We start from the raw sequence: 24,823 nt of genomic DNA on the forward strand, positions 1-24,823 counted from the left end.
TGAGTATGGCAGCGGGACCCGGCACCTTCGGGGCGGTGCGGCAGCGTGGCCTGCGTACAGAGATCCTTCCCGGGGAGCGGGGACCTTCATTTTGTGCTCTGTCTCAGGAGGGCCCCATTTAAGCCAAGAGCAAAAGTACTTTTCTCACCATACACGCAGGGGAGCAGTGTACAAGGCAGAATGGAAAACATCTGGAGTAGCACCAGACACTGACACAGCAGTATCTTGCCTTTTGGGTGCTCTGGCTCTATTTAAAATTTAAATTTGAGAGGGATTTTCTCTTTCACATCCCAGCGACATGCATCCCTTATGCAAGGAGATAAGATCTGGGATACAAATGACCATAATTCAGCCATAGCCTGGGCTCTGTCCCTGGCTTACTAGTGTTCATCAGCAAAACGTTTCATCTCTCCAGTCACCCAACTATTTAAAGAGAGGTAAAGTATTCCTTTCTTCCTGTCTTACAGAATATTTTTAACACCCTTGGAGAGAGGTTTCTGCTGTGCAAAATGTTGCTGCTGTTGCTGTATTTGTGTGTTCCTCCTCTGTGCTCTAGCTGACAAGGATTAGTGTAGGTAGAGCTGCTAGGACAGTGAACAAGAGAGAAATTGAAGCCGTCACTTTCGTGGTGAAGGCTGCAGAAATGTAAATCCTCCATTGCTTCAAGCAAATGTTGCTCCTTCTGTGTCAAATCAGACCAGAATAACAAATTTAATAACTCCACTTCTTCCGACGTTGCTTTAATATTTTGGGTTTTTTTCAGGGACTGCCTGGAAGAGCAGGTATTAAAGGCTCAAAGGGTGAACCAGTAAGTGAATCTCTCTAATGATGGGTTCTGGTGCGGAAGCTAAGCTTGTCACAGCAAGGCTTTCCAGCTGGGGGGGACTGGTGCCCACCAGTAGGCCCTGGGAGGACTTACCCCGCGGTGATGGTGTTGGCGTTCAGGCCAGGGCTGGGCTGCCCTGGCAGTGAGGAGCAGGCATGAGGTGTAATGACTGAGGTGGTCCTGCTCTTGCTTAGACAGCTCTTGCACCTCGCTCGGTGAAGACAGAGCAGATACACGGGAGAGTCATCAGTGGTTTAGGAAACCCAGAAGGAGGCATTCGCCCTTCTGTCAAAGTCCCAAGAGCAGGCTTCATCTTTGGGAATCAAAAGGCTGAGCATCTGCAAGCAGGAGCAGGATTGTCTCATCTTGCCTTTTGGAGACTCTCCCTCCACTTCAGGAGAAGAACTTCCACAGAGCTTTAGATTGGCACCTACCTGTGAGAGAAAAGAACATCTCCGAGAGAGCAAAGCCAGTCCAGCACAAAGCTACTCTGGAAAGTCTTGTTTTCTGTCCCTCCCCTCCCTTTCTGAATTTCCCCTTCTGCACCTGCATCATTGCTCTTGCTGATCCTCACGCGTGAGAGCATGCTGCAGGAAGGTGACACAGGAATGAATGCGATGGGGTGTCCTGAGCACACCTCCAAAAGAGCACCCCTGTCTCACTGGGCCACCTCAGGCCAAGATGGGATACGGTGGCCCTGCCCTGGGGCTGCCAGCCCTCCCTAGTCACTGCTCCCAGCCTCGCCTGTTCTTTAAATGTCTCTTGTTGAGAGTTTTGTCATCTTAGTCTTAAAACCATGAAAGTTTAAAGCTGGCTTTATTTCCTGATGCAGGTTTTAACTCCCTCTTCCATTTGTTGCTCTAGGTAGGACAGAAACGACTCTCCGAAGTTATGTCCTAACGGAGTGTTTGCTTTCTCCTCTGCAGGGCAGTCCTGGAGAGATGGGAGAGGCAGGTCCCTCCGGAGAGCCAGGCATCCCTGTACGTATCCCCATCACTTGCGCTTACCGTGAGCTCTGCTGGGTGTGTGTTAAACTGGAGCTCCCAGGCTGCTTCCCTGCACGAATAAAGCTTTCAGGAATGCGATAGGTGCTGTGCTGCCCCCAAGGCCACAGTGATGAGCGCTCCCAGGCAGCCACCCCACGCTCGCCTGGAGCTACCAGCGAGCACAACGCGAGCTGGAGGGATGGACACTGGGCACAGATATTCTGCTGCAGCAGAGGTCAAAGCCCGCCAAGGCGGGCGGCGTGACCTAGGGGATGGGCCACCGGGGCAGGGAGTTTGGGATTGAAATAGCCTGGGATCCAGGAACACACCCTGCCTCTGCAGCAGGTTGGGCAGGGTGGATTTGTGGCTCCTAAATGGCATGGCTGACTTTGGTGTTGTTGCCAGGGCGATGTCGGTGTTGCTGGTGAGAGAGGTCTGCCGGGACCCAGAGGAGCGACTGTAAGTACAACGCTGCTTGTAAATCAAGTCGAGTTCAGTACCTGGGGATCACTGTCTGCTTAAAGTAAAAGGCCACCTTCTCTCTTGGTGTTGTCTCTGGGGAGTTCTGGCAGCAGAGGAATTTCTCCCCCGTAAGTGGGTCAGATCCTGCTCTCTCTGGCAGCTCCGTGCAAACGCAAAGTGAATCCTCCCATTTCGGTTGGCAAGGAAAGCTGCAGTTGTCCAAGAGGTTTGCGGAGCTGCTACAGTCAGACAGGAGAGACCGGACAGTCAGCAATTCCCTCGTTAGACTGTAATAATAAGGTTCAGCTTGCGCTGAACGCGAGTCACTAATGAAGCAAAACTCCTGTTAAGCTCTTGCAACGTACGTTGCCACCAGAACATGAAACACGAAATCCTTCCCGTTCCTGTATCACTTTCCTTGGAGTTGTAGAGGTTCACTGCAAAACCTGAAACCCTACAAGCAACCCGGCTGGAAGGCCTGCAGCACGTTGTCACGGTGAATGACAGGGGCTCAAAAAGCGTTTAAAAAGTTGGTGGCCCTGTTGGGAACCTCCTGCCGTTCTCACACGTAGCTGCATGCTTTTCCCAGCTGCTTGAAAATGCCCCGAAGTTCACAACCGTTCGGTGCAACACCAGAACAGTTTTCAGGTGGGGAATCTGTCCATGCCTTTCCCTCTCCCACCTGGTGCTCCCACAGCATTATCTTGCTGGGAGCTTGTAGGTGTGAGCCCCCAGGAAAAAAAAACCCATACACAGCTCTAACAGGTTTCGCTTTTACTCTGTGAACTGACAGCTTTTGGAAACTTCGGGGTTAGAAACCGCTCAGGTCCTCAGTGGAGCATCTTGTTCCTCCTTTCATTGCATTCCTTGCATCATCTCAGAGCCTGAGAAATAAACTGGAGTTGCGTTGCAAACCTGAAAATAACTGCACGGCTACCTGTGGCGTCCCTGCTGAGTAGCAGAGATAATAATAAATGATACCAGGGTGATAAAAACTTCATTTTGTTCACGCTACTAAAACCACTAGGCTACCTTTTATTTTGTCCCTCCCCAGCTAGTGCTGCCGATGCGGTTGGACCTGACCTTCCAGTGGTTCTGCTGGGCTTTTTTTCTTTTCTTTTCCCCCCCCTTAATCTCATTTTGAAATCCAGAAGCCTACAGCAAGTCTAACGTGATTTCTGGTATGTGCCACTTGGAAGAAATTGAGCTGTATGGTGATTTATTGTTTGTGAGCAGCTGCTCTTTAAAATTCCAAGGAGAGGGAAATCAGTCTTAGAAATAAACTGAATTAATAATGTTTGCTTTTATGTCCGCAATTTTTCATCAAAATAGCTGGCCTCACAAAGGTATCGGATTATTGTAGCCAAAAATCAAACGCAGTCGAGCTGATGGCATTGGTGCAGGCTTCTGACGTGGGTGCAATAGCAGCTGAACCCATGTGTGTTTCTAATGTCTGATTCGTGTTATTAGAGCGCTGATTTTTATGAAATGTAGTTGAGCCTGGGCTATTCTGAGAAAGCTGCAGGATTTGTCTAGTGTTAAGGCTGTTTGGCTCAAGACAATTTGACTTTCTTTAGCGTAGCATACCAAGGGTCGCTTCCCATTCTGAGGCTGTCGGGTTCTGTTGGGTCCCACTCGCACAGCAGAGTCATTTCTGGTGCCATTTAACATCCCTTCCCATGAGCTCTGTCTTTATAACTCTGAGAGTTCCTCGCTGAATTACAAGCAGAGAACAGAAGTGGAAACACAAAAACACCTGAGCAGTTCTCTAGCCTTTTGAAGACGCTGCTGCTGTAGTTCAGCAGATTGGCTCCTGCCTCTGGGCAGACCCCGGTTTCTGCACGAGGTTACGGCCGTGCTGACCTGGAGAGCCAGGCAGGGATAAGGACGACTGGTTTAGATCGTGCCTTGAGTCACACTGGGATTTCCTCTTCAGGATGGCCAGAAAAAACTGAGACACAGTGGGTGTTCGGATACGAGGGAGAATTTGTAGGGCTAACCTTTAGGGGAAAAATACTTTAGGGGGGGAAATACTTTGGGGGGAAAAATACTTTGGGGGGAAAATGTACTTTGAGGGGAAAATGTACTTTGAGGGGAAAATGTACTTTGGGGGGAAAATGTACTTTGGGGGGAAAATGTACTTTGGGGGGAAAATGTACTTTGGGGGGAAAATGTACTTTAAGGGGAAATACAGGTGCCATCCTAACACAGGGCACATCTGCACTGCAATCACCGGGTTTGTCAGGTGGCTGGACAGTCCGTGCTCACTGACCCTCTGCCTGGGGCGGCCAGTCCAAAGTTTTTTGTGTCCCTGAACGCTACAGCCCGCAGAGATGGCTGTGAAAGGAGACAAAGCTGAAGTGCCACCTCCTGACAGCAGCTGGCCTCTGAGGCATCTGTTTCAAAAAGGCGCTGTACAAAATGGGATTTAGGTGTCTAAATTACTTCGGGGTTTTTTCACCCACAATCTTTATCACTTCTCTGATTTTTCTCAGAAGAAAGCAACAGAGACTCCTAATGGTAACGTTCATGTTCTGTCTAGCGAGCCAGGCTCTTAAAAGCACCTGCACTAACAGCGTAAGACACTGCCCCCTTCTATGTTGCTGGTACCAAGTATGTCCAAGCAAGTGGATGCAATTGTCATTTTTTTTCATTTCCAAGTGTGTGCAGCACATGTTTTACAGTACTTTCTGGCAGAACTGGATCAATTTAAAGCATAAGACCAGGATAGCAGATCCCCTTTGATGTATGTTGTTTGTGCTCTATCGTGCTACCCCTTTTTGCTGTCACTGATCTTTACTACTCACGAGTAGGGTATGTTCTTGAGCGTTAATCTATCCAAATCAGCATTTCTGTTAATAATAACAAAGCTCAGTAAACACCAAGGACCACTTTTACAGTGGCTCACCAGGTTCATCAGCAATGCCACTGGGCAAAGCGTGCTGCAGCCCAGAACTGCACGTGCTCGCTCTGTTAGAGCAGAGCCAAACCGATGGCGCAAGCGACTTACCTGGCCCTGAATTTTCTCCTCACCAAAGCCCATCTTTCTCTTTCCAGGGACCACTTGGTCTCCAAGGCCCGACGGGAGCCCCCGGTGTCAGAGGTTTCCAGGTCGGTGTGCTGACAAGGGTGATTTTTGTGTGTCTTGTGATTTTGGCAGGCTGCTGTTTTCTGCAAACCTCTGGCAAGACAATCGCATGATGGCAACAAGGGATAGGAAGAAACGTTCTTCCGTTTGCCAGAAGCAGTTTGATGCTTTGATTAACACAGTAGAGTAGACGGAGCACAAGGCCAGATAAGCTGCCTGCTGGAACAACTTATATTTAGTATTTGTTTGCAAAAGAAGAGTTTGAGTTTGTATGTAAAGACACCTTAACTTCTTCCTCCATCTGGATGCTCCCAGCCTGTGTGTCTTCAGTGACCTCCTCCTCCCTTCTGCTGCACTGGGGACTCTCATATTTCATCCTCCCCTCTCCAAGGGTCTGTTCACAACCACTCTCCATTCCCCAGTGAAACTGGCTCAAAACCAGCACATGGTGCTACCTTCTGGGAGCATCGCTTTGGTCGGGAGTCACAGACGTGGGTTTTATTAGCGAAAGCCCCAGGGCAGCGAGGGCTGGAGCAGTGTGGCGGGGTGGCTGACCTCGGCTGTGGGCCGGGGCAGAAGTTGGAGTGAGCTATCCCGACCAACGCAAGCGGTCCCAGCAGTCAGCAAGGGGTCCCTAGGTCCTGGGGGAAGAAGGAGCGGAGAGCTGAGCAAATGACCTTTTTTGAACACGTTATGGAGGCTGGTGAATTTGGGGGATGTCAAGACATGCAGGGTTTCCTGGCACTGTAAGCTGTAGCTTGAGGGGGTTTTGTTGTTTTCCTAACAGGGTCCCAAAGGTGCCAGTGGTGAACCTGGCCTTCCTGGCCCGACTGGAATTCGCGGAGAACTGGGTGACAGGGTAAGGAGAAGACATGTCTAATTCCTGTTTGGGAGATAGGAATGTAGAGCATAACGGGGCCCCCAAACACGGCATGGCTGATGTCACCCCAGCAAACACAGACGGGATTGGGAGAAGGTGGGTCCGTTAGGTGTCCCAGCCCGTCCTCTGGGGCTGCTGCGTGCCCAGGACAGACCCTACGGCAGGTAGCAGGATTCCTGCATCCTGCCTCTTCTGTTCCTGTCCTTCTTTCTGTTCCAGTTCGGGCACTCCCACTATTTTTAGATAGGACAGATTGTTTAAAAGAGACTTTGGGATCCTGTCCTAGCCAGAATAGACGATTGTTTGGGGTTTCTTCCCCGCTCTGTATGCTGATTTCAGCAAAGCCTTGCTCCCCACGAGCGCAGGAGGGCCGATTCGTGCATTTGTGTTACTCAGATGCTTGATTACGTTTTCTGGATTTTTTTTTTTAACTATAGTTTGCTCAGTGCTTTTTTTGCTGAATAGCAACACACCTGGGCCCTACGCCTCAGAATAAATGTGGGTTTTTATTTAAATGAATTCATTCTCATTTAAAAGAAGCCAGCAGGGCAGAGTGAATGACATTTGTTCGGGGCTTGCAGGAGAACAGTAGCCGTGTGTTCACCCGCTCCCTCGACTCCAGCTTTAAGGTGAAGTTTCTGTGTAAGCAATCGCAGCAGCACCACGGGGGTTGCACAATGGCCCTTCTGTGCCGGCTCCAGGCAGGTTTGAAAAAGCTTCTTGGAGGGACTGTGAGCCTGGAAACATGAAACAGGAGAGTTATTGTGGAGCCGCGGGGTTCCGACTGCAGTCAGGGGTTTGCTGCGGTGAAAAATGTACGTTCAGAGGAGAAGAGGCCCCTGCGCAGAGCAGCCTGGTACCCAGAGAGCGGCTCTGAGCAGAGGGAGGGAAGATGTTATGCTTAAAGCCAAAAATTTAAAAAAAAAAAAAAGTAGGTTTTATTTCTGGCTCTGAAATTAAGCGTAGTTACTGTTAAGATGTAATTGTTGATTGTTTTAACACCCCAGCTCGTTAACAGCTTCCCCCAGCAAAGCATGCTGTAGCAGGTTCGGATAACGCTGGAGACTTTCCACCTCCACGTATGCAGCTGGTACTTGGAGCAGCCTCCTTCTGCCTGCAGTCCCACCGGTGTCGGTGACAGCCACGCGCGCCCACCGTCCTCCTCCGTGCGGGCAGCAGCGGGGGCTGCGCCAGTGATCAGCACTGTGAATTGCCACGCTTGTTACTGGGCACAAGATTTGGGCTGGGAAGACCCCAAAACCTCAGACTGAGTCTTTATAGCTTAAACAGCCAGCCTGGGGGTGATGGCATCTGCCGGGGGTGATGGCATCTGCTGGGGGGTGGACAAAGAGCCCAGCAGATACTGCCCTGGGTCTGCTTCACTGCCAGCCCAGCCTGCTCATCCTGACATGTAAAAAGAGAACTGCAAATACAGGATCAATACAATGACACCATCCCAGCTGCAGCTTACCCATCACGCTGTTCTGAAGTCAATTGTGGCTTTTTTTTTTTTGCCTTTGGGGAAAAAAGAATAAGTATTCCTGCAGACCTGAGTTAACAGGTACTGATAGGGTTTTTCACAGTCCCTGGGCTGACCGTGGCCAGGAATACAAACCAGCATATCAGTCAGTGTATTTGCTGGCGTGGCAAATACAAGAGGTTTAGTGCATTTGACCGTAAGATATAAAATAGCCTTGAGACAATATAGAAACCATCGTGTTAAGAGTAGGATATTGGGGAGGGGAAGGATTTTACTCTTATTGCTCACTGAGGTAGCAATAGGCAAATATTTTTCCTAAGGATTTTTGTTATGATCAGATTCCTGAGGATTCTGGATGCCGGCAGCCGTCTGGGGCAATGTCTGCCTCCTACTGGCATCACTAGGTGCTTGGCCAAAACTTGGTCGTTGTGTTTAACTGAGAGGGTGACACAAATGTGGGGACGGCTGGTGGATGTGGAGCTGGTCCTAAAGTCCTGCCCCTTGCTCCTGCTGCCAGGAATTAGTTTTGAATCAAAATCCTTTGGGCTGAGCTTCTCTTTAAGGGAGTGTTTCTCGCAGGACATGGTCTTTGGTGACTAAGCTGTGTTTTATTGCCATAAACTTTCATGGAGCCTTGGGACTCCGAAGTCAGAGGTATGAATCTAGATGATGATGTTCAGAAAAGAATATATCGCCTTTGCCATCGGCAAACATAAAATGGAGTTATAAATAGCTGGAGCCATGCGTGCATTTTGACATTCCATTGCCTGTTTTGCTGAGAATTATTTTTTCTTTAATAGAAATACCCCCTTTTTTTAACTTATTCAGCGCTTGACTTGAGCAAAATGACATGCCCTTGTTTTATGTTTGTCCTCCTCAAAGATTCTGTTCTGCTGAGCCATTTCCAGATGTAGTTATTAAAAAAAGAGCAGTTTGCAGATGCCAGATTGATGAATGTGCTGAAGAAATCCTGTTCGAAGGGTAAAATGACTGAATTTCCCATCTAGATTTTGCAGAAGAGAAAAAAATCTGGGGTTCTCCCGAGCTCCTTGTTGGCTCTGCTATGTGGACCCCAAGTCATGAATAGGGCTGAAAATGTCTCCTTCTTCTCTGTGAATGGGCCTGGTAGATAGAGGTGGAAGGATTTTTCAAGTTGCCTGAATTATTCCTGGGGTGATAATCATCTAAATGTATTTTATTCCTGTGGCCATGTTGTTCTGTGAATCTCACAGTCAGGAGAGACTCTAAATCCGCAGGAAATCTGACAGTCTAATAAAGCCTTGAAAAACCATCCTGACTTTTTGCCCTTGTGGTACAAAAGTATTCTTGTCCATTTTATACCACGAGTAAATTCAATCTCCTCCTCTCATCGTCAGGTGTGAAAGGCAGAGATCAATCACCCACCAGTCTCATCCTGGACCTCGTCCCTTAATTTGTGAATTTGTAAAATCGCTATTTCGGTCATGGTAGTGAGATGACAATAATGAAAAGCAAAGGGGCAGAAGCAAACCAGAGTTCCCAGCCCTGGGATTGATGTGAAAGATGACTTTTGTGAAACAGGTTTTAAAGACTAGGATTAAAAGCACAGAATTCATTTTAGTTTTCTTGAGGAAACTGAGGAGGATGGTATGGGAAAGGCGAGTGCAGATAACCTGGTCCAGGCAGGTGGGGAGCAGGGCATCACCGAGCCACGTCAAGAAAGCCTCTCTGGTCTGGTTGGATGAGGACTTGCTGGGCAGCAGACCACCAGGCCTGAGTTGGGAGGTCCTGCCTGGTCTGGCAGCTGCTCTGCACTGTCGCTGGCATGGGAAGAGGCCTGAGAAACTGTCCTACAACACAAACCAGCGACTGTAGAGTGCTACAAAGCTAGCAAGGATGCTTAAAATCTCTTCTTATTTCTAAGTACAAATGAGATTTGGACCCTCCTACTTGGCAGCTGAGAGATTAATTCCCAGCCCCTTGCTGAGTTGAGTGAGTGTCTGACCAGAATTCTGTCCAGGAATTCACAGGAAAATAACAGTTTGAGCTCATCTACCTTCTTTCTCTTACTTATTCTCAGGGTCCTACTGGGGTTCCTGGTCCCAAAGGTAACCAGGTGAGTGATAACTTTCATGCTGTGGTCAGCAGAGGCATTTTAACCGTACCTTAGGCACAGCCTTGGACAGCACAAACTGCTTTTCCTCCCTCAAGTGAAAATACTCTGGAGCAGGCACTAACAAAACCCTCTTTGGTCCCATTTTTCTTGTGTTGGAGAAAGAGATGTAGTCTGGTCTAACGGAGACACATGAAAATGCTGTGATAAAAGTGCTAGACCCTTGTGTTTTGTAACCCCGAGGCATGCCATATGTGAGCTCCTCGCATCCTATTCCTCCTGAGTTAGGTTTAGAAGTGCAGCTTTTCACTGAGCTTCGTGCGCCTGATGAAGAGGATTTGTCCTAGCCTCAAAGCTTGGCACGTTAACAGACTAATGTAACCTTTCTGCTGCTTGACTTCCAGAGTTGGATTAATCTCAGCGATCAGCTTTTGAGCCAGTTTTCATCAAATATACGACTTTCGTTAATGCATGACTCTGTTTTTGCAGAAAACGAGCGCTTTTCCAGCAAGCGTTGCTTGTTTTCTTTACCAGTGTCAGCATCTCTGTTCTGTCGCTAAGGGAAAGACCGACCCGATCTCTGTTTGTCTCGAAACAACTTCCCCTGTCAAGCCGTAGAGGCACCGTCACGATGTTCACGATCTGCTCCAAGTGCCGCGCCATAAGCCAGCCCTGCTGCAGAGCGTGCGGTGCGGGAACGCGCTGCCCGTGCGGCCGGTGGCGGCCGATCGCAGCGATTCGTGTCGCCCCCAGCGATGCTCGAATTGCGCACGCTGCTCTTGGCTTAATGGAGGTGATCAGCAAAGGGATGTCCCCTGACATGGCTAGTGAAACGAGTGCCACCAGAGCTTTGGCCGCTCTTACGTTACTCCGTCCCCAGACGGGGGGCGGGGAGAGGGATGGTCCTCACCAAGTGACGGATCACTTCTGTTTAAGGGTGGGCTGCAGCTGTTCTGCTGAGGAAGCTGAAGGACACGGTTACACTGGGCACTGAACGTGTAGCTGTCATTGCAAACCCACGTCTCCTGTGAGACCCAGAGCTGGAGAACCTGAAATTCGGATTCCTGGTATGAGGAAAGCCAATGCCAGCCTGCGGGTGTCTTTCACGGCCACCCGGCCAAGGCTCTCATCTGTGTGAACTCGGCCTTTCATCCAAGCACCAGCTTGTTGCAGAGGGCACCCGGTCCTCGTGCGAGCTGCCTTGCACCACGAGTGCCGTTGTCAGCAGGGGAACAGCTACTGTAGAGCTCAGCTCTGGGAAGAGAGAACTTCCTCTTGCTGGAGCGGCCGTATAAGCTGCTGAGTGCCCCCGTCTGCCGTAGGAGCTGAGGTTTTCTGAGTCTCAGAGCGAGCCTTACTGTCAATAATCTTTGCACACCGATGGGTGCTGTGTTAACTCTGGTATCTCACTTTTAGGGCATTGCTGGAGCAGATGGCCTCCCAGGTGACAAAGGAGAACTGGTAGGTGTCCTTAAAGTCAGTAGAATTGACTCCTCAAATAGCAGGTGGGTCTAGAGAACCACGTATCAAGAACTAAGAATACGGTCAGTCAGGATTAACCATCCAAGAGCCCCAACCCTGTTGGCTGCAACCCCAGCCTTTCCACCACCGAATCCACAGTGTGCCTCACCTCTCCTCTTGCCTTCAGGAAGCACCAGGTAGCCAGCGTGGCCTTGGCAGAGCTGTGGCGCGTCAGCACTCGTTTGCCATTTGGCTCCCCCAAAGCAGTCAACGTTGCTCTGTCCGGGGGGGTGGGTGTCGGTCCATCTCAAGAAGCAGCCCGGTTGCCTGGCCCTGTGTTCAGCACAGGTACCTGGGGCAAGTCTTGGCGTCAGAGTCCTCGCCCTGCTGTGCCAGGGCTGAAGCTGGTCTCCAGCACCCTGTTATCATTCCTGGCCCCTTTGCTGGCAAAGCCCATTAGATGCCATCGCGACCTTGGGAGATCTGACTTCAGATGTACGTTTTCTAAATGGATCATTCTTTCTTATTTCCCTTCTTTTTCTAACAGGGTCCCTTTGGTCCCCCTGGCCAAAAAGGAGAGGTATGTGTCAGATGTTGTGGGCTCATGCCCTGAAAGGTTTGGGAGTAAACGTGCGTATTGCGTCTTTTGATGATGTATCTCCATAAACTATGTTCCAGCATCATTTCCTAGGAGCATGTTTTCTTCATGGTCACACTATAAAATCTATGATGATGACAATTTTTTGTGACATTCAAATGTGTTTGATAATTTTGCTGTTATTATCGTGACCCACATATGTAAACCCACCCGTATGATGTAACAAATGTACATGGTCAGCCACATCCATTCAGGAAACCTGCAGAAAGGCTTAACTAACCCCCGTGAGAAAAGAACGGCCCACATTTTTAAGTGGTCAGGTTCGTCATTGGTTTTTTTTCTTTGTTACAGCCAGGAAAAAGAGGAGAACTTGGTCCAAAAGGTGTCCAAGGACCTAATGGGACAGCTGGAGTCCCAGGGATCCCCGGACATCCAGGGCCCATGGGCCATCAGGGGGAGCAAGGCATTCCTGGCGTCACAGGAAAACCCGGGCCTCCAGTAAGTACTGTCTGCTTCTGGGGCACAGTCAAGGAGTCTCTGAAGTGACTATAAATGGATGGTGGATTTTGGATGCATATTCAAAAAAATAAGGTCCTGCCTTGGAGCAGGCAAAAGCAGGTCGCTGCGCACGCAAGCCAACAGTCTTGTATCACGGGTTACCCGTGCAAAAAGTTTAGCAGTTTGCCAGCTTCAGTAGTCAAGTCCCCCAGAACCCGTGCCTGGGGGCATTAACGTTCTCTCACAACAATATATGACACATTATCAGTGTCCATTCGAGCGGGCTGCAAGTCACTGTCCTTGTTACAGAAGTGAGTTAGAATTTGGGCATTGAAAAATACAACTCCTGTTCACTACTTCTAATGTTAGACCTCTCTCTTGGTCCAGAACTCGTGTTTCATCCTTCAGGAAAGGCCAAATAAACCTCAGATTAAATATCTGTCCTAACATTAAAATTAATCTCTGCCGTTGGTGTGACAGAGCTTCTGAATTGAAGCCGTCGTCTTTTGAAAAGGGGAGAAAAAAACCCCCACTCCTCTTCATGCAGGGTCCTGTGCTTCATACTGAGCTGCTGGAAATGTGTTTCGTGTCCTGAAGCTTCTGTCAGGGATGATTATCAATAAAGTGGTTTGTATAAGGACAGATTCTTCTGTTAATTGCAGGGCAAAGAGGCCAGTGAACAACACATCAGAGAACTCTGTGGGGAAATGATAAATGGTGAGTATTACTGAGAGAAAATTGACTTTAATTACTATATTTAGCTGAAGATGAGTAGATCCTGAACATAAGATGGCTCCTGACATTTGTTATTTTTCTGTCTTAATAAGAAAAAATACGTTGACCTTTAATGTAAGGAGATTATTCAGGAGGTCACCTTGTTGTCTGAGCTGTCTTTCATTTTTCTAAAATTAGTATTTTTAAATGATTCCTCACGGCAACCTACAAAGGGTGCTGAAAGCACGCACCCACGCTGGCAAGCACTGGCTGGTGAGAGTGTCTGTCCTCACCCGTGTCGTTCTGAACCTCCGCTCCCCTCCGCAGCCCAGCCCGGCTCCCCGGGGCAGGGGCCAGCTCCCCGGGAGTTTTCTTCTTTCTTTGAAGTTACTGTTCTGCGTTCAGGGGTTACGTTCGCCATTTGGGATGAGGTTAAACTCTGAAAGCTTGTTTTGATTATTTAAGTATCATTTTTTAGAATATTTGACATCTTTCAAAGCGGTTTGGGAAACAGGAAATATCAATGGCTGAAAAACCTGCAGATTTCTGACCAAAATCTCTGTGGTGATACAAAAAAAATTGAAAAAAAACAAAAAGCCAGCACAGATGAGCTGAGAGGACAGATTCCATGTTTCCTTCTGCCACAAGCAGTGAGCGTGTAGGAGCGGCAGGGAGCAAGGTCTGCCCAAGCACGCAGCTCTGCTTTACCGTCAGACTCGTTTTCAGCTGCTCGCTCAATGAAGCACGCTTGGCAGCTGACAAGGCACAGCCAGGAGCGAAAAGGTTGGCCACGGTGTCTTGGATTTGTTCTTTTCAGATCAAATTGCCCAGTTAGCTGCTAATCTGAGGAAGCCCTTGTCTCCCGGAATGACGGGTCGTCCTGGCCCAGCTGGTCCCCCGGGTCCTCCTGGAGCTACGGGAAGCGTTGGGCATCCCGGTCCTCGTGGCCCCCCTGGATACAGAGGGCCGACAGGAGAACTTGGTGATCCTGGTCCCAGAGGTAAGACAGACTCAACCAACTCGCTTCTCTTTTATACCCGCTGAAATAAACTGCAAACTCGTACCGATTTCAGCAGCGGAGGAGAAAAGATCAGGCCTTGGGCAGCAGATGGAGGTCGAGAGGGCGGTTTCGCATCTTTAGGGGTGCCGTGTAAGCAAAGAGCCTAGCGAGGGCCTGAGGGGTTTGAGCTTCTCTTGGTCTTTCCCTTTCCTGTCCTTGGATCCAGCTGCAGCGCCCAACTCTCTGCTGAAATTGTCTGTTTATGCTTAAAGGTGACACTGGCGAAAAGGGAGATAAAGGACCTGTTGGTCAAGGTATTGACGGGCCTGACGGCGATCAAGGACTTCAAGGTAAGGCTGTGCAAATAACTTGATAAACCACGACTGAAGTAAAGGTTTAGGAGGGACAGCTCTGCGTATCGTGGCAGTACATTGTGATCGCTGTAGCAGGGTGGGGTTCCTGCAGGTAGGCAGGTGCAGGCCCTTTGAACAGCAGAACTTGAGCACAGCCCCTCTTCACACCCCTCCAGGCTAGGCCTACATGTTTTGGAGAATGTTTTTGAGAAGAGGCCGCTGGGACAGCCCCGCTCTTCATTTGTCCTTGGTTTCTTCCCCTCATGGCGGTGAAAGGCCGGGACCTTTTCTAGATGGGGAAGTCAGAACCCTTCTTAAGCACTCCCATGCGGTTGCCAGTGTCACCAGGTTACTCTTTTCAGTGGTACTTCATATGCAGTAACGAACTAGTTAATTAACAATTAACTAGTACCAGTTCATTTAAAGGTGTGGAACACCTGGGAGGCTCTGGCTCCAGCTGTAGGCAAAAGGATCTTAACGCTACCAGCTACAGTCCTCCAAAATTCAGCTCGCTTTTCTGGATCAAACAAGAGAAATTTAATGTTACCAGAAACAAATATAACTTCCTAGTGTAAGGATTCTGAGAGAGAGTGGTGTTACTGCTCTGCACCTGGCTGGAATCCCAGTTCCTGAAGTCATGAATCCTTTATGAAAAGATTCAAAGATTAATTTATGCATTAATGACTGTCTATTAGAAACTTGGAAGAATATTCTTTATTTTGCTCACCTGTTAAAGCAGCTTTTCTGACTGTGATTGTATCTGTACAATGAATAAGCTACAGGCACCAAAAGCAGGCTCTGCATCCATAATACCGCATAAACCCCGAATATTTATACCCCGTTGTCTTAGATTCTTCCATAAAATAATGACATTAATCCATAAATTTCTTCTCCAAGGCATGTAAAAAGAGGCTGTTTCACATCTTAGATATTGAGAGCATTTGTCCTACTCGTGAAACCTAAGGAGATCACCAGTAGATGCAATTTGTCACTAACATGAATAAAAAGAATCGAGCACCATCTCTCTGTCATAATGAAGACAGAACTGCAGGAGTGCCTGATGCAGCTGTCCTCAGGCGGACAGACTCGTGCCGTACACTGTTTTAGAAAGCTTCAGCAGCTTGCTGTTAGGGAAATTAGGGTTATTTTTGGCATCTGAAGGAAAAAAGAAAGAATAATAGCACCAATAAATGAACTATGTATTTCATCAGGAGCAAATTTTTGACATTAGACACAGGTATAAAGGAGACTCCTCCTGTGTAAGGTCAGGGAGATGTTCTGTATCATCCTTCCCTTACTCAGAATCTTAATTACAGCAAGACTTCAGGCCCTGCAAAGAACTGAAGCAGCTGAAGGCCGCAGTCTCCTAGGAAGGAGCAGGCTGGTGGCCAGGGAGGAGGGACAGTTGTGGGCACTGCTGTTGTCACAATAAGCAAGCTGTGAGCTCCCCTATTGAGCAAACGATTCAGGGATGATGTAAGATAATTCTGGTCAGCTACACCGAGGCCATTCCGGTAAATCCCAAGGTACTCTAAAGAATCCAACACACATACTCCAGATTCAGGCTAAATTTATTTAACACCTCGTACTCAACAGGCCGTAACAAGTCCCATGTACAGACACTCAAAGTATTTTAAGAACTCCAAAAGTAACACATGCATATATACACATATTAAAAAAAAAAGAGGGAAGGGAATAATTCATGTAATCTTTTTCCCCTTCTTGTTTAGGACCACCTGGTGTACCTGGAATTACTAAAAATGGTCGTGACGGTGCTCAGGGTGAACCCGGTCTTCCAGGGGATCCTGGCATTCCTGGTGCTATCGGGGCTCAGGGAACTCCAGGAATATGCGACACGTCGGCCTGCATGGGAGCTGTTGGAGCATCAATTTCCAAAAAATCATAAAACAACAGTACAAGAAGTGGAGAAGTGACTGAATATTTAAAGAAACAGTGCATTGTAAGAAAACAGACAGAATCCTCCTAGTGATAAATGGACAGATTTCCTTCTCTTCTATTAAGTGGAGACTTTGAGACAGTTCTATCAAAGCATCAGATGAAAACTTTTTACCTAAAAGATGCTTTATGAGTATTTTCTCCTCCCCGCGATTATTTTCCAGAATTTTTACCGCTAAACAACCTCACCTTCCCTTCCTCCCTTTGTTCAAAAGACCTGCAAGAGGAAATATTGTTCCTTTTTACCATCACCCCCCCTCACCGTGCACTAAAGGTCATGACTTTTCCGTACACTCCTTTGAGCCTTGTCAGTTGAATTCCTGGTGCTGCTCCCACTGACTCCAGTAGCGCAGGCTGTTAAGGTATTCGGGCACCAAACCGCTACTGCCATCAGTGGAAACGAGGCATTTAAATATCCCCTATTTTAACATCTTAAGCTTCTGGCCTAAGTAACAACCCCAGTTCGTGTATGTGCTGCCAGTCAGCAATTTTCAGATCGTATCTTGCACTCGCAGTCTGCAAAAGGTGTAATTATATATTTTAATTTGCAGGGGAGCATTGTTGTCTATTTCCATATGATAATAAAGGAAATCAAGCACCAGCATTCTCACGACCTCCGCTTAAGCTATTTGCACAGTAATTGTGAATGAAACCCCACAGAAAGGATGCTCCAGCCAAAACCACCTGTATGAACTGTTGTAAAAATAAAAGGAGATTTTTTTTTTAACCTTTTCTTTGTGATGTTGTTGTAAGTGTCATTACACCCATCACGTTAACTCGGCTGAACTCCATTTTCCAGAATTAGTTTTACTAGAATTGTTTGGAAATAAACTGCTGTGAAATTGTCCATATCCGTGATTTAAACCAGTATTTATTTGGGGGGACCTTTCTGCACTTTGAAACCTGCTAGCACCATCTATTTAAAAAAAATTAAAGCACTCTGAGCTCACACACTATTCTATTTCTGCCCTATATGCTAAAGCCTATGAACAAAGGAGTCGTATTTAGCTTTAAATATGAAAATAGTTTGTGCATGTAAATAATCTACTGGTTACAATATGCCACGCTTGGACTAAGACAACAATACAAGAACCTGCTGGACAGTTGTGTGATAGATCTTAAAACCAGCACACTATTTAAAAAAATGCTAACGCCACTGTATTACTCTTTGGGGCCAACTATGTCAAAGTACATATGGTAAATGTGAACTTACCATTCAGGAACTACGCACTTACCAATTAATTAATACAACCTTCAAATTTTTAGTGGAGAAAATGGGCATTATAACATGGTAACTTTAATTTCTTTTTACACTTGAAGAGTACATTTGCATCCAGTCATTAAAAGAACAGATTCATGTTCTACAACTATTCCTAACCGTACTGGATCATCTTTAAAAAAGAAAAGAAAACAAAACCACAACAAAAAAAGCGGAACAAGCAGAAAAAGAACAAATTTTTTACAACTAAAGGGGAAAAATACTTCGCTGTCATGACATTTTCTTGTAGCTTCTGGTCCCACAGCCCCTTTAAGAGAGCACTGATACCTATTGCTGGTAGTTAATTTTAATTTCCGCTTCGAATAAAGAACTTTTTCTTTAAAGGTCTGTCCATATATTTTTACAAGTTTTGCAATTCATGTTCAGCATGTAAATGCAGAAAATAAAATACAGCTCAGGCCATTGCCAGCCACGCTCGTCACACAGTTCAAGGCCGTTCAGTTCAGACTACTTGGTCTCCATAGTCACGCGTGTTTTCCTGCACTGGGCCCGTTACAAACGAGTCTGATCTTGCTATTTTTAGTCTCCTGCCTGTTTTACCACAGAACACAGTCTCAAATTCCTAAAAATCAAAATACAAAGAAATAAATAACGATTATGCTTAATGTAGATAGATATGATTTGCAATGCATGGGTTTTGTTTCACTAGTGTCTTGAAGACAAAAAAACCAGCAGCGCTGAGGGGCCGTACCAGTATCGAGACAAGCAGGTTTTCCTACACAGGCTCCATCCGCTCTCGTCAGATCCTCAGCGGAGCCAGAAATACTCTGGGGCTGCAACTACCGCTGTGGCAGCGTGGGAGCTGCTTACAGGGCACACAGCCCTTTACTACTCTCACCCACGCTGTGGCAGTGTGGGCAGGTAGCTGTGAATCCCACCACTTAACTAGTACTAGTTCATGAAAGCTAACTAGAAGGCAACTGTGTGAAACAGGTGGGAAATAGATAAAATTAAGGGGCGGGGAAGGAATGACTGAAGAGGATCTCAGCTCTACGTTGCTGTCCAGATAGCATCATACTCAGGAACTGGGTTAACTTACAAAAAATAAGTAGATTTTAGAATCTGATTTGAAAACCCTGACTGAGGACAGCCCGTGACTTCACACCACTGAAATGAACGGCTATAAACCAAACAAAAATTAAAGGAATGTTCAATGATACAGGGGTCCTTCCCAACCAGAACCAAGCAGAAGCATTCCATACGCTTCTCGCCATGTTAGGAACGGCTTGAAACCATTTCACATTTTTATCCAGAACAAAAATGAAATTAGATGTAAAACCTGTTTCAGAGAATCACCGTGCCTTTCCTGAATGTACTTCAGAAACGCAGCCGTCCACTGCAGAGTCGTTGCCTTGTCCGTATCGACAGTGCAGAACGGCACCAGAAGATTCAGCTCGTCACAGCTCAGCCGGATTCTGCGCCTGCAGGCAAACGCGACAGGTTGTCAGCCCCACGGGCGGGAAGGAAGGAAAAAGGTAAGAAAAGGAAGGCTACTCACGTGCGCTCCAAGCCATGGACTTCGGGGACTTCTTCTGGTTTGCCACAAACTTTGTATTTGGATATTAGTCATGTTCTATGCAAATCACCTGATCTTTATACAATTAGTTAAACGTTTTGAACTCTTTCTGTTTGTTTACAGAGCAAAAAACGAGCAAAGATGACCACAAGGAAACACACACATCTTTTTTTCCTCTAACAAACACCAAACCCTCACCACCAGCACTGCTTTTTCTTGTCGGTAAAGCCAAGTATGTCAAATTTACATTTTACTCTGAATAACGACGGGAGTACGACAGTATTTTAGGCTTCAAGAACTTCATATCGCCACTCGGAAATCACCTTCTGTCTCTCTCCAGGCGGTTATGCCTTTCTCTTCGCTGCAAGGTCCCATCCTGTGTGCTGCTCTGCATCGGCATGCTCAAATTCGACTGTGCCGCCTTCCACAGAGCCTGGGCAGGCGCAGCGCTCTGCCTGTCGTCACGCAGGTTGTGAATTTCACCAAGAGGTTTGCGATCGATGTTTGGGCTTATTTGGCTGCAACTTCTTCTGTTTATCACTTGCTTGCATACGGTGTCTTCTTGGAAAAACAAAGAGGAAAAGAACCTGTTTATAACCCTCCCACTCATCACTGAAAAAATACCAATCATGGAGATTTTTTTGTTGTTGCTATTTTACGTGGAATAATCTTTGAAGCTTTACGGCCAACCTAGATCAACCTTTACAGCAACACACGTCCTATGGAAGCCTTAAGACAGTGCTTGCTGTTTCAAAACCCACTTAGCTTCTACTCCCTGAGAGAACCCACTGAGATCACACCTGCCTTCGATGAGCGTTTGAGGCAGTCCTTTAAATGTTCTTCAGTTTGACAGTGACTGGATCTGCCACACCAACTTTGGGGTCAAAAAGTGTAGAAACACTTACCCGAGGACAGATTTTTCAAAGGTACTTTGCAACGCCGGGTTTTCTCATTTCAACCGAGAAGTGCTAAACAATTTTGAAAGTATAGCTCAAGTCAAAGGTGTTGGAGAAATCTAGTCCCATACTGCCTAGAGCGCATCTCAGACATGAACCCCACACCTCACACGATTCACTAAAATCATATTTGTTCTAGAAAACACACAAATTAAAAAAAAAAAAATGTCGATTTGAAGGCCAAGAGAAAGCTAGGTGAAAAGAAGATAAATGGTTTACCTCCAACTTTAATCCAAACTTCCTCAGGCAAAGCTTTATCCATAGCACCTACTGTCTGTTTTGTGGATTCCTGACAGCAGAACGACAACGTCTTGGGTATCCCAAGGTCTTGATGTTTGGCAGCTTCCAAAATAGCGCAAGACATTCCAGAGGTCTGTGAAAACCAAAAAGGAAATACTTAGAGGACTATGTATGTAAAAAACGATTATTTTGATATCTTCATGTTAATTACTCAAGTTCTAGCCCTGTGATTCGATGTGTTGTATCAGAATAAATCCCAATTACTTCTCCACACAACCATGGGACTTGGACAGACCGATGAATCTTTTTGGGATACCTCTGACACTTCCAGAGCCGCGCTATCACTCTGTCCTGGTTTCACTGGGATGGAACCATAGAATCAATTTTCTATTTAGGAAAGCTCCATTTTTGAGAAAACTGCAGCACTTGATTCGGTGAGAACAAAGCTGGTAAGACCTGGCTTAGCTGGTGGCCAGCCTGGCACACCGGTCTCCCTAAGATCAAGGTCTTCAGCAGCTCCAAGTTAGGCAGGTGCTAAAGCCAGGGCAGCTGCCCCAAGCTGCCCAACAGAAGTATTGCACACCACAAAGGTCACACTCGCTGTACATTGGAGAGTTTGGGGAGGGGGGGGATAGACCCTCTTCCTCAATGGTCCCCATCCCTTGAGGGTCCCGCCTGCCGCTCCCCAGGCCCACTCTCCCCTCCGTTGTGACCCTCGCGCTCTCGCCGGAGCCGTGGTGCTCGCAGAGCTTGGCACCCAGCACCCACTGCTGGGAGCGTGCAGCTCGTGACCACTATACGGGCTGAGCATAACTTTGTCTGCTTTATATTAGTATTAATATTAGGGGGGTTAATTATTATTTTATTAAATCTGTTTCCATTTCAACCCACAGGCCTCCTTTCCTTTTCCCAGTTCCCCTCTGCGAGCAGGTGGGGGGCATCGGGTGACCAAACCGACCACTCTTGCTTTGGAGGTTACTGCGAGTTGGGGGGGGGGAACCTTTTTCATCAAAATGAATTTGAAATAAAGGAACCACAAACAAGGGTACCAAGTGTCTCCTCCTTGTCTTGCATTGATGAAGCTGATGATGCGCTGATAAACTCAGGGAAAAAAAAATCTTTCTAGCAAGAAATCGAACGGCCTGCTGATCATCACCTGGATGCACGTTATTACAAAGGCCACACGAGTGCTTTGAGTATTTTTGATGGTCTTAAAGACAAACGTAAGAATAAACAAACCGCGTTACAGCTCGCTCTGATCATCCCCCTTGACGTCACGCTTTAACACAAACCTTTGGGATTACACCACGCCTCAGAGGTAACGTCGTTAGCATTTGAAATTAGCAGAGTCCAACCAGAGGGGAACGCACGATCTACCTGTGCTTGGGAAGGATTCGCGCTCCCAGCAGCGGAACACGCGTTCACCGTGAACAACGGGTACGTGAACTGCAGAGCAGGCGCGGCGGGCGCAGGCTTGGTTTTCCCCAGCACAGCACACTTGTCCTCTTGCTGATGAAGAGGAGCACCTACCAGTTCTGACGGCTGGTGAATCAACGTTACTAAACTTTAAAAAAAACCAAAACAAACAAACAACACAGAAAATACACCAGACTGACTACTTGAAAATGAGAGCGGAAAAATTTACGGCTACACACACTTCTAGTAACTACCACCAAGAAACCCCTTTCATTTACTGTAAGCACAAATCATTGTTATTGCCATACTGCCTACTTCAGGGACAAAAAGAAGAAAAAAATACCAGCTGAGAAGGTGTTTTATTCTGTGCAGCAACAATTCAGCTTTACGCCTCAATAAAGCATCTTACCCGCACTCTAACGCAGTCACAAAGCCAGACTGTAAAATGGTATTTTTGCTCAGTTTTCCCTATAGTCAGGCCTCTGCATTATAACACTAATCAAAATTGCTCTTAATATTATGATCAAAAATCTACTTTACTTTTAGCAAGCTGCATGTTAAAACTAGATAACGTTCTTCTCTCACCTTTATCTACATTACATCTTGTTTTCAAGAATAAAGTTGTGAAGTAATTGGTTTTGGAACCACATGCTGTACCATTCCTGCAACATACAGAGCGGTCTCACCTGAGGTCAGTGGAGCTGCAGCCACGTTTGACTGGCACAGTGTAAAAAAAAAAAGCCCAGCCCACTTTTCTCATGTATTAAAAAAGTACTGTTCTTAGGTTTCATTTTAAAAAATCGCTTTTGAACTATATGACGACACATAGTTTAACAACATAAACCAAAATTAATTGCAACACACTTGTTAAGGGTTACTCCAGATTCTTGGGGTTCTTGACATCTGGGGGTTTCTGTCTGGATGCTGTTGAATCTGTCTTCCAACCGAACTCTGACTGTAGATTTAGATCTCGGCTCTGGTGCCAGTGCCGAATTTTCAACAAGTGTGTTTTCTTTATTCATCTCAACAAAATTTTCATCATGTTTAACTTTGACTAAACTGTGTCCCGGGACTTCTACAGAGCCACTGTTGGGCATTTTATCTGTTTGGTTCAAAGGGAGGTTAGCCTCGCTGAGCAACATCATTCTGAGCTCCTGAAAGTCAGTGCAGCCCAAACGTGGGTTTGAACTCCGCAAATTGCTGTCAGAAGGCAAGCCTGCCTGACACACAGGTGGGTAAAACAGCTGGTTCCCAGAGCTGTTGGATAAACACCCCTCCTGACCGGTGTTCAGTGAGGTCTGGCGCAGAGCGGGGTCTGCAGAATTACCAGGCGAGGAATAAGAATTGAGCCTCGCTTCCACTTCAACTCCACTAGCCTGGGCCTCCACGTGCGAGTAAAGGATGTGCTGCAGCTGGGTGTACTCGATTTCCATCATCTCCACCAGGCTGACGTCTGTGGTGGTGAAGTTAAGGTTTTGCTCACCAACGGCGACGTCCCTTGAGCCTCCAGGCCCGACAGCAACCGGAGCAGGATCAGGAACACCAGCTGTGCTTTGAGGAATGGGGGTCTGAGGCTTCTCTGGGTCTGATTCTGACATGACTACAGGACACCTAATCCGTTACCAACGTCTCTTTCAACAGTAAACCGTAAAACCGCCAAGAAGTATCAGGACTAACCATTTAAAAAAAAAAAAAAAAAAAAAAAAGGAGGCCAAAAAGTTGCACTTAGTACCGATTCAGTACCCCCGTGGGGTAACACAGCAAGGAAGAAGCTCCTGGCAGCGCGGTACCAGGCACCTCACCGTGTCTCATCCCCTCCCTCCCCCCCTCCAGCAAACCCCTCCGAACCCAGGCAAAAACGCCCCCCGCCCGCTCCGGCACAGCTGCCGACGGGGAACGGCTTTCACCTGCCAACACCCCGCCTCGGCAGGGAGGGAAGCCCTGGGGGCTCCGCTGCCCAAGGCTCCCTCAGAGGAGCCCCCGGGGGCCCCAACAGCGGCCCCTGGGGAAGGCGGAGGGACACGCCCTGGCTGGCAGGAACTCGGGGGGGGGGGGGGGGGGGGGCAGCCCAGCACCCCCTACAACACCCCGCAGGCGGAGAACGGCTGCGGCAGAGGCGGGGGCCCCGCCGCCCCCCTCAGCCCACCCGTAACGCTCGGCCCAGCGGCCGCACTAACGCCGCCCTCCCCACGTCCCCGTCCCCCCCCCCCCCCCTCTACCGCCCACCGTCCCCGCCAAAAAACGGACCGGCGGGCCACGCGCCGCCCCTCAACGGCCGCGCGCAACCGCCGCCCGCGCGCCGGCGCTCTTCACCGCCCCGCCCCGCCCCGCCCCTGAGGCGGTGCCAGCCGCGCTCCGTGCCTCAGGCGGCGGGTCGGTCCCGGGAGGCCGCCCGGGGGGGTCCCTCGGTCCGGTCCGGTCCGGTCCCGTCCCCCGCGGGGAAGGGCCCGCTGCTGCGTCCCCGCCCCTCCTCCTCCTCGGTTTGGCGCTGGGGTTCGGGTGTTTTGTCCAGTTCGGGCTGTGGGAAAGCGGTGAAGCGGAGCGCGGTCCGTGAGGAAACGGCCGAGGAGCAGGGAAAGGCTGCGAGGGGAGCGAGCGGGCTCCCTGGGACTCGCCATCTCCCACCGTCGAGCGAGGCCTTCCCGTTAAACGCGGAGGCGGGAGGGCTTTTTTCACACCGAGCTGTTAAGTGGGAGCACGGCAGGAATTCCTTTCACCACCGCAAGGCGTAGGAAGCGCTCAGCCCACAGCCTGCAGCAGAAAGTTGTACTTTTGGTTCAAGTTGTTCGAAGAAGAGCAGGGAGTAGAGTTCAGCTCCGTTCAGGAGCATGAGGCCTGTGGAATGGCTGCGGGTGATGTGGGCTGGGTCACGCCTAGTGATTTAAAAATCCTCCCCAAAACCAGCTTGGCCAGGGCTCTGAGATCACAGAATCGTGGAATAGTTTGGGGTGGAAGGGACCTTAAAGATCATCTTGTTCCAGCCCCCCTACCATGGGCAGGAACACCGTCCACCAAGCCCCAT

General features: G+C 48.1%; 2 protein-coding genes across 2 annotated transcripts in view; one reads left to right on the forward strand and one right to left on the reverse strand.

The window, feature by feature from the left end:
* The window catches only part of COL9A3 (collagen type IX alpha 3 chain), a 39,693-nt gene extending 22,685 nt beyond the window's left edge, over positions 1 to 17,008 (forward strand). Inside the window, exons 20-32 of the mRNA XM_086474795.1 lie at positions 764 to 808; positions 1,753 to 1,806; positions 2,218 to 2,271; positions 5,332 to 5,385; positions 6,150 to 6,221; positions 9,782 to 9,817; positions 11,231 to 11,275; positions 11,823 to 11,855; positions 12,225 to 12,371; positions 13,034 to 13,088; positions 13,903 to 14,085; positions 14,358 to 14,435; positions 16,169 to 17,008. Of these exons, the coding sequence (XP_086330921.1) occupies positions 764 to 808; positions 1,753 to 1,806; positions 2,218 to 2,271; positions 5,332 to 5,385; positions 6,150 to 6,221; positions 9,782 to 9,817; positions 11,231 to 11,275; positions 11,823 to 11,855; positions 12,225 to 12,371; positions 13,034 to 13,088; positions 13,903 to 14,085; positions 14,358 to 14,435; positions 16,169 to 16,344 (1,032 nt within the window). The 3' untranslated portion in view covers positions 16,345 to 17,008. The remainder of the gene's footprint in view (positions 1 to 763; positions 809 to 1,752; positions 1,807 to 2,217; positions 2,272 to 5,331; positions 5,386 to 6,149; positions 6,222 to 9,781; positions 9,818 to 11,230; positions 11,276 to 11,822; positions 11,856 to 12,224; positions 12,372 to 13,033; positions 13,089 to 13,902; positions 14,086 to 14,357; positions 14,436 to 16,168) is intronic.
* Positions 17,009 to 18,120: 1,112 nt separating this feature from the next.
* Positions 18,121 to 23,399, reverse strand: TCFL5 (transcription factor like 5). The gene is given in 7 exon segments (XM_009961909.2): positions 18,121 to 18,144; positions 18,146 to 18,235; positions 18,953 to 19,094; positions 19,513 to 19,747; positions 20,365 to 20,518; positions 21,763 to 21,949; positions 22,666 to 23,399. Coding segments are annotated over 7 exon segments (1,566 nt in total).
* Between the last annotated feature and the right edge of the window lie 1,424 nt (positions 23,400 to 24,823).

Source organism: Leptosomus discolor, chromosome 17, assembly GCF_034619465.1.
Source record: "Leptosomus discolor isolate bLepDis1 chromosome 17, bLepDis1.hap2, whole genome shotgun sequence".
Classification (NCBI taxonomy): domain Eukaryota; kingdom Metazoa; phylum Chordata; class Aves; order Leptosomiformes; family Leptosomidae; genus Leptosomus; species Leptosomus discolor.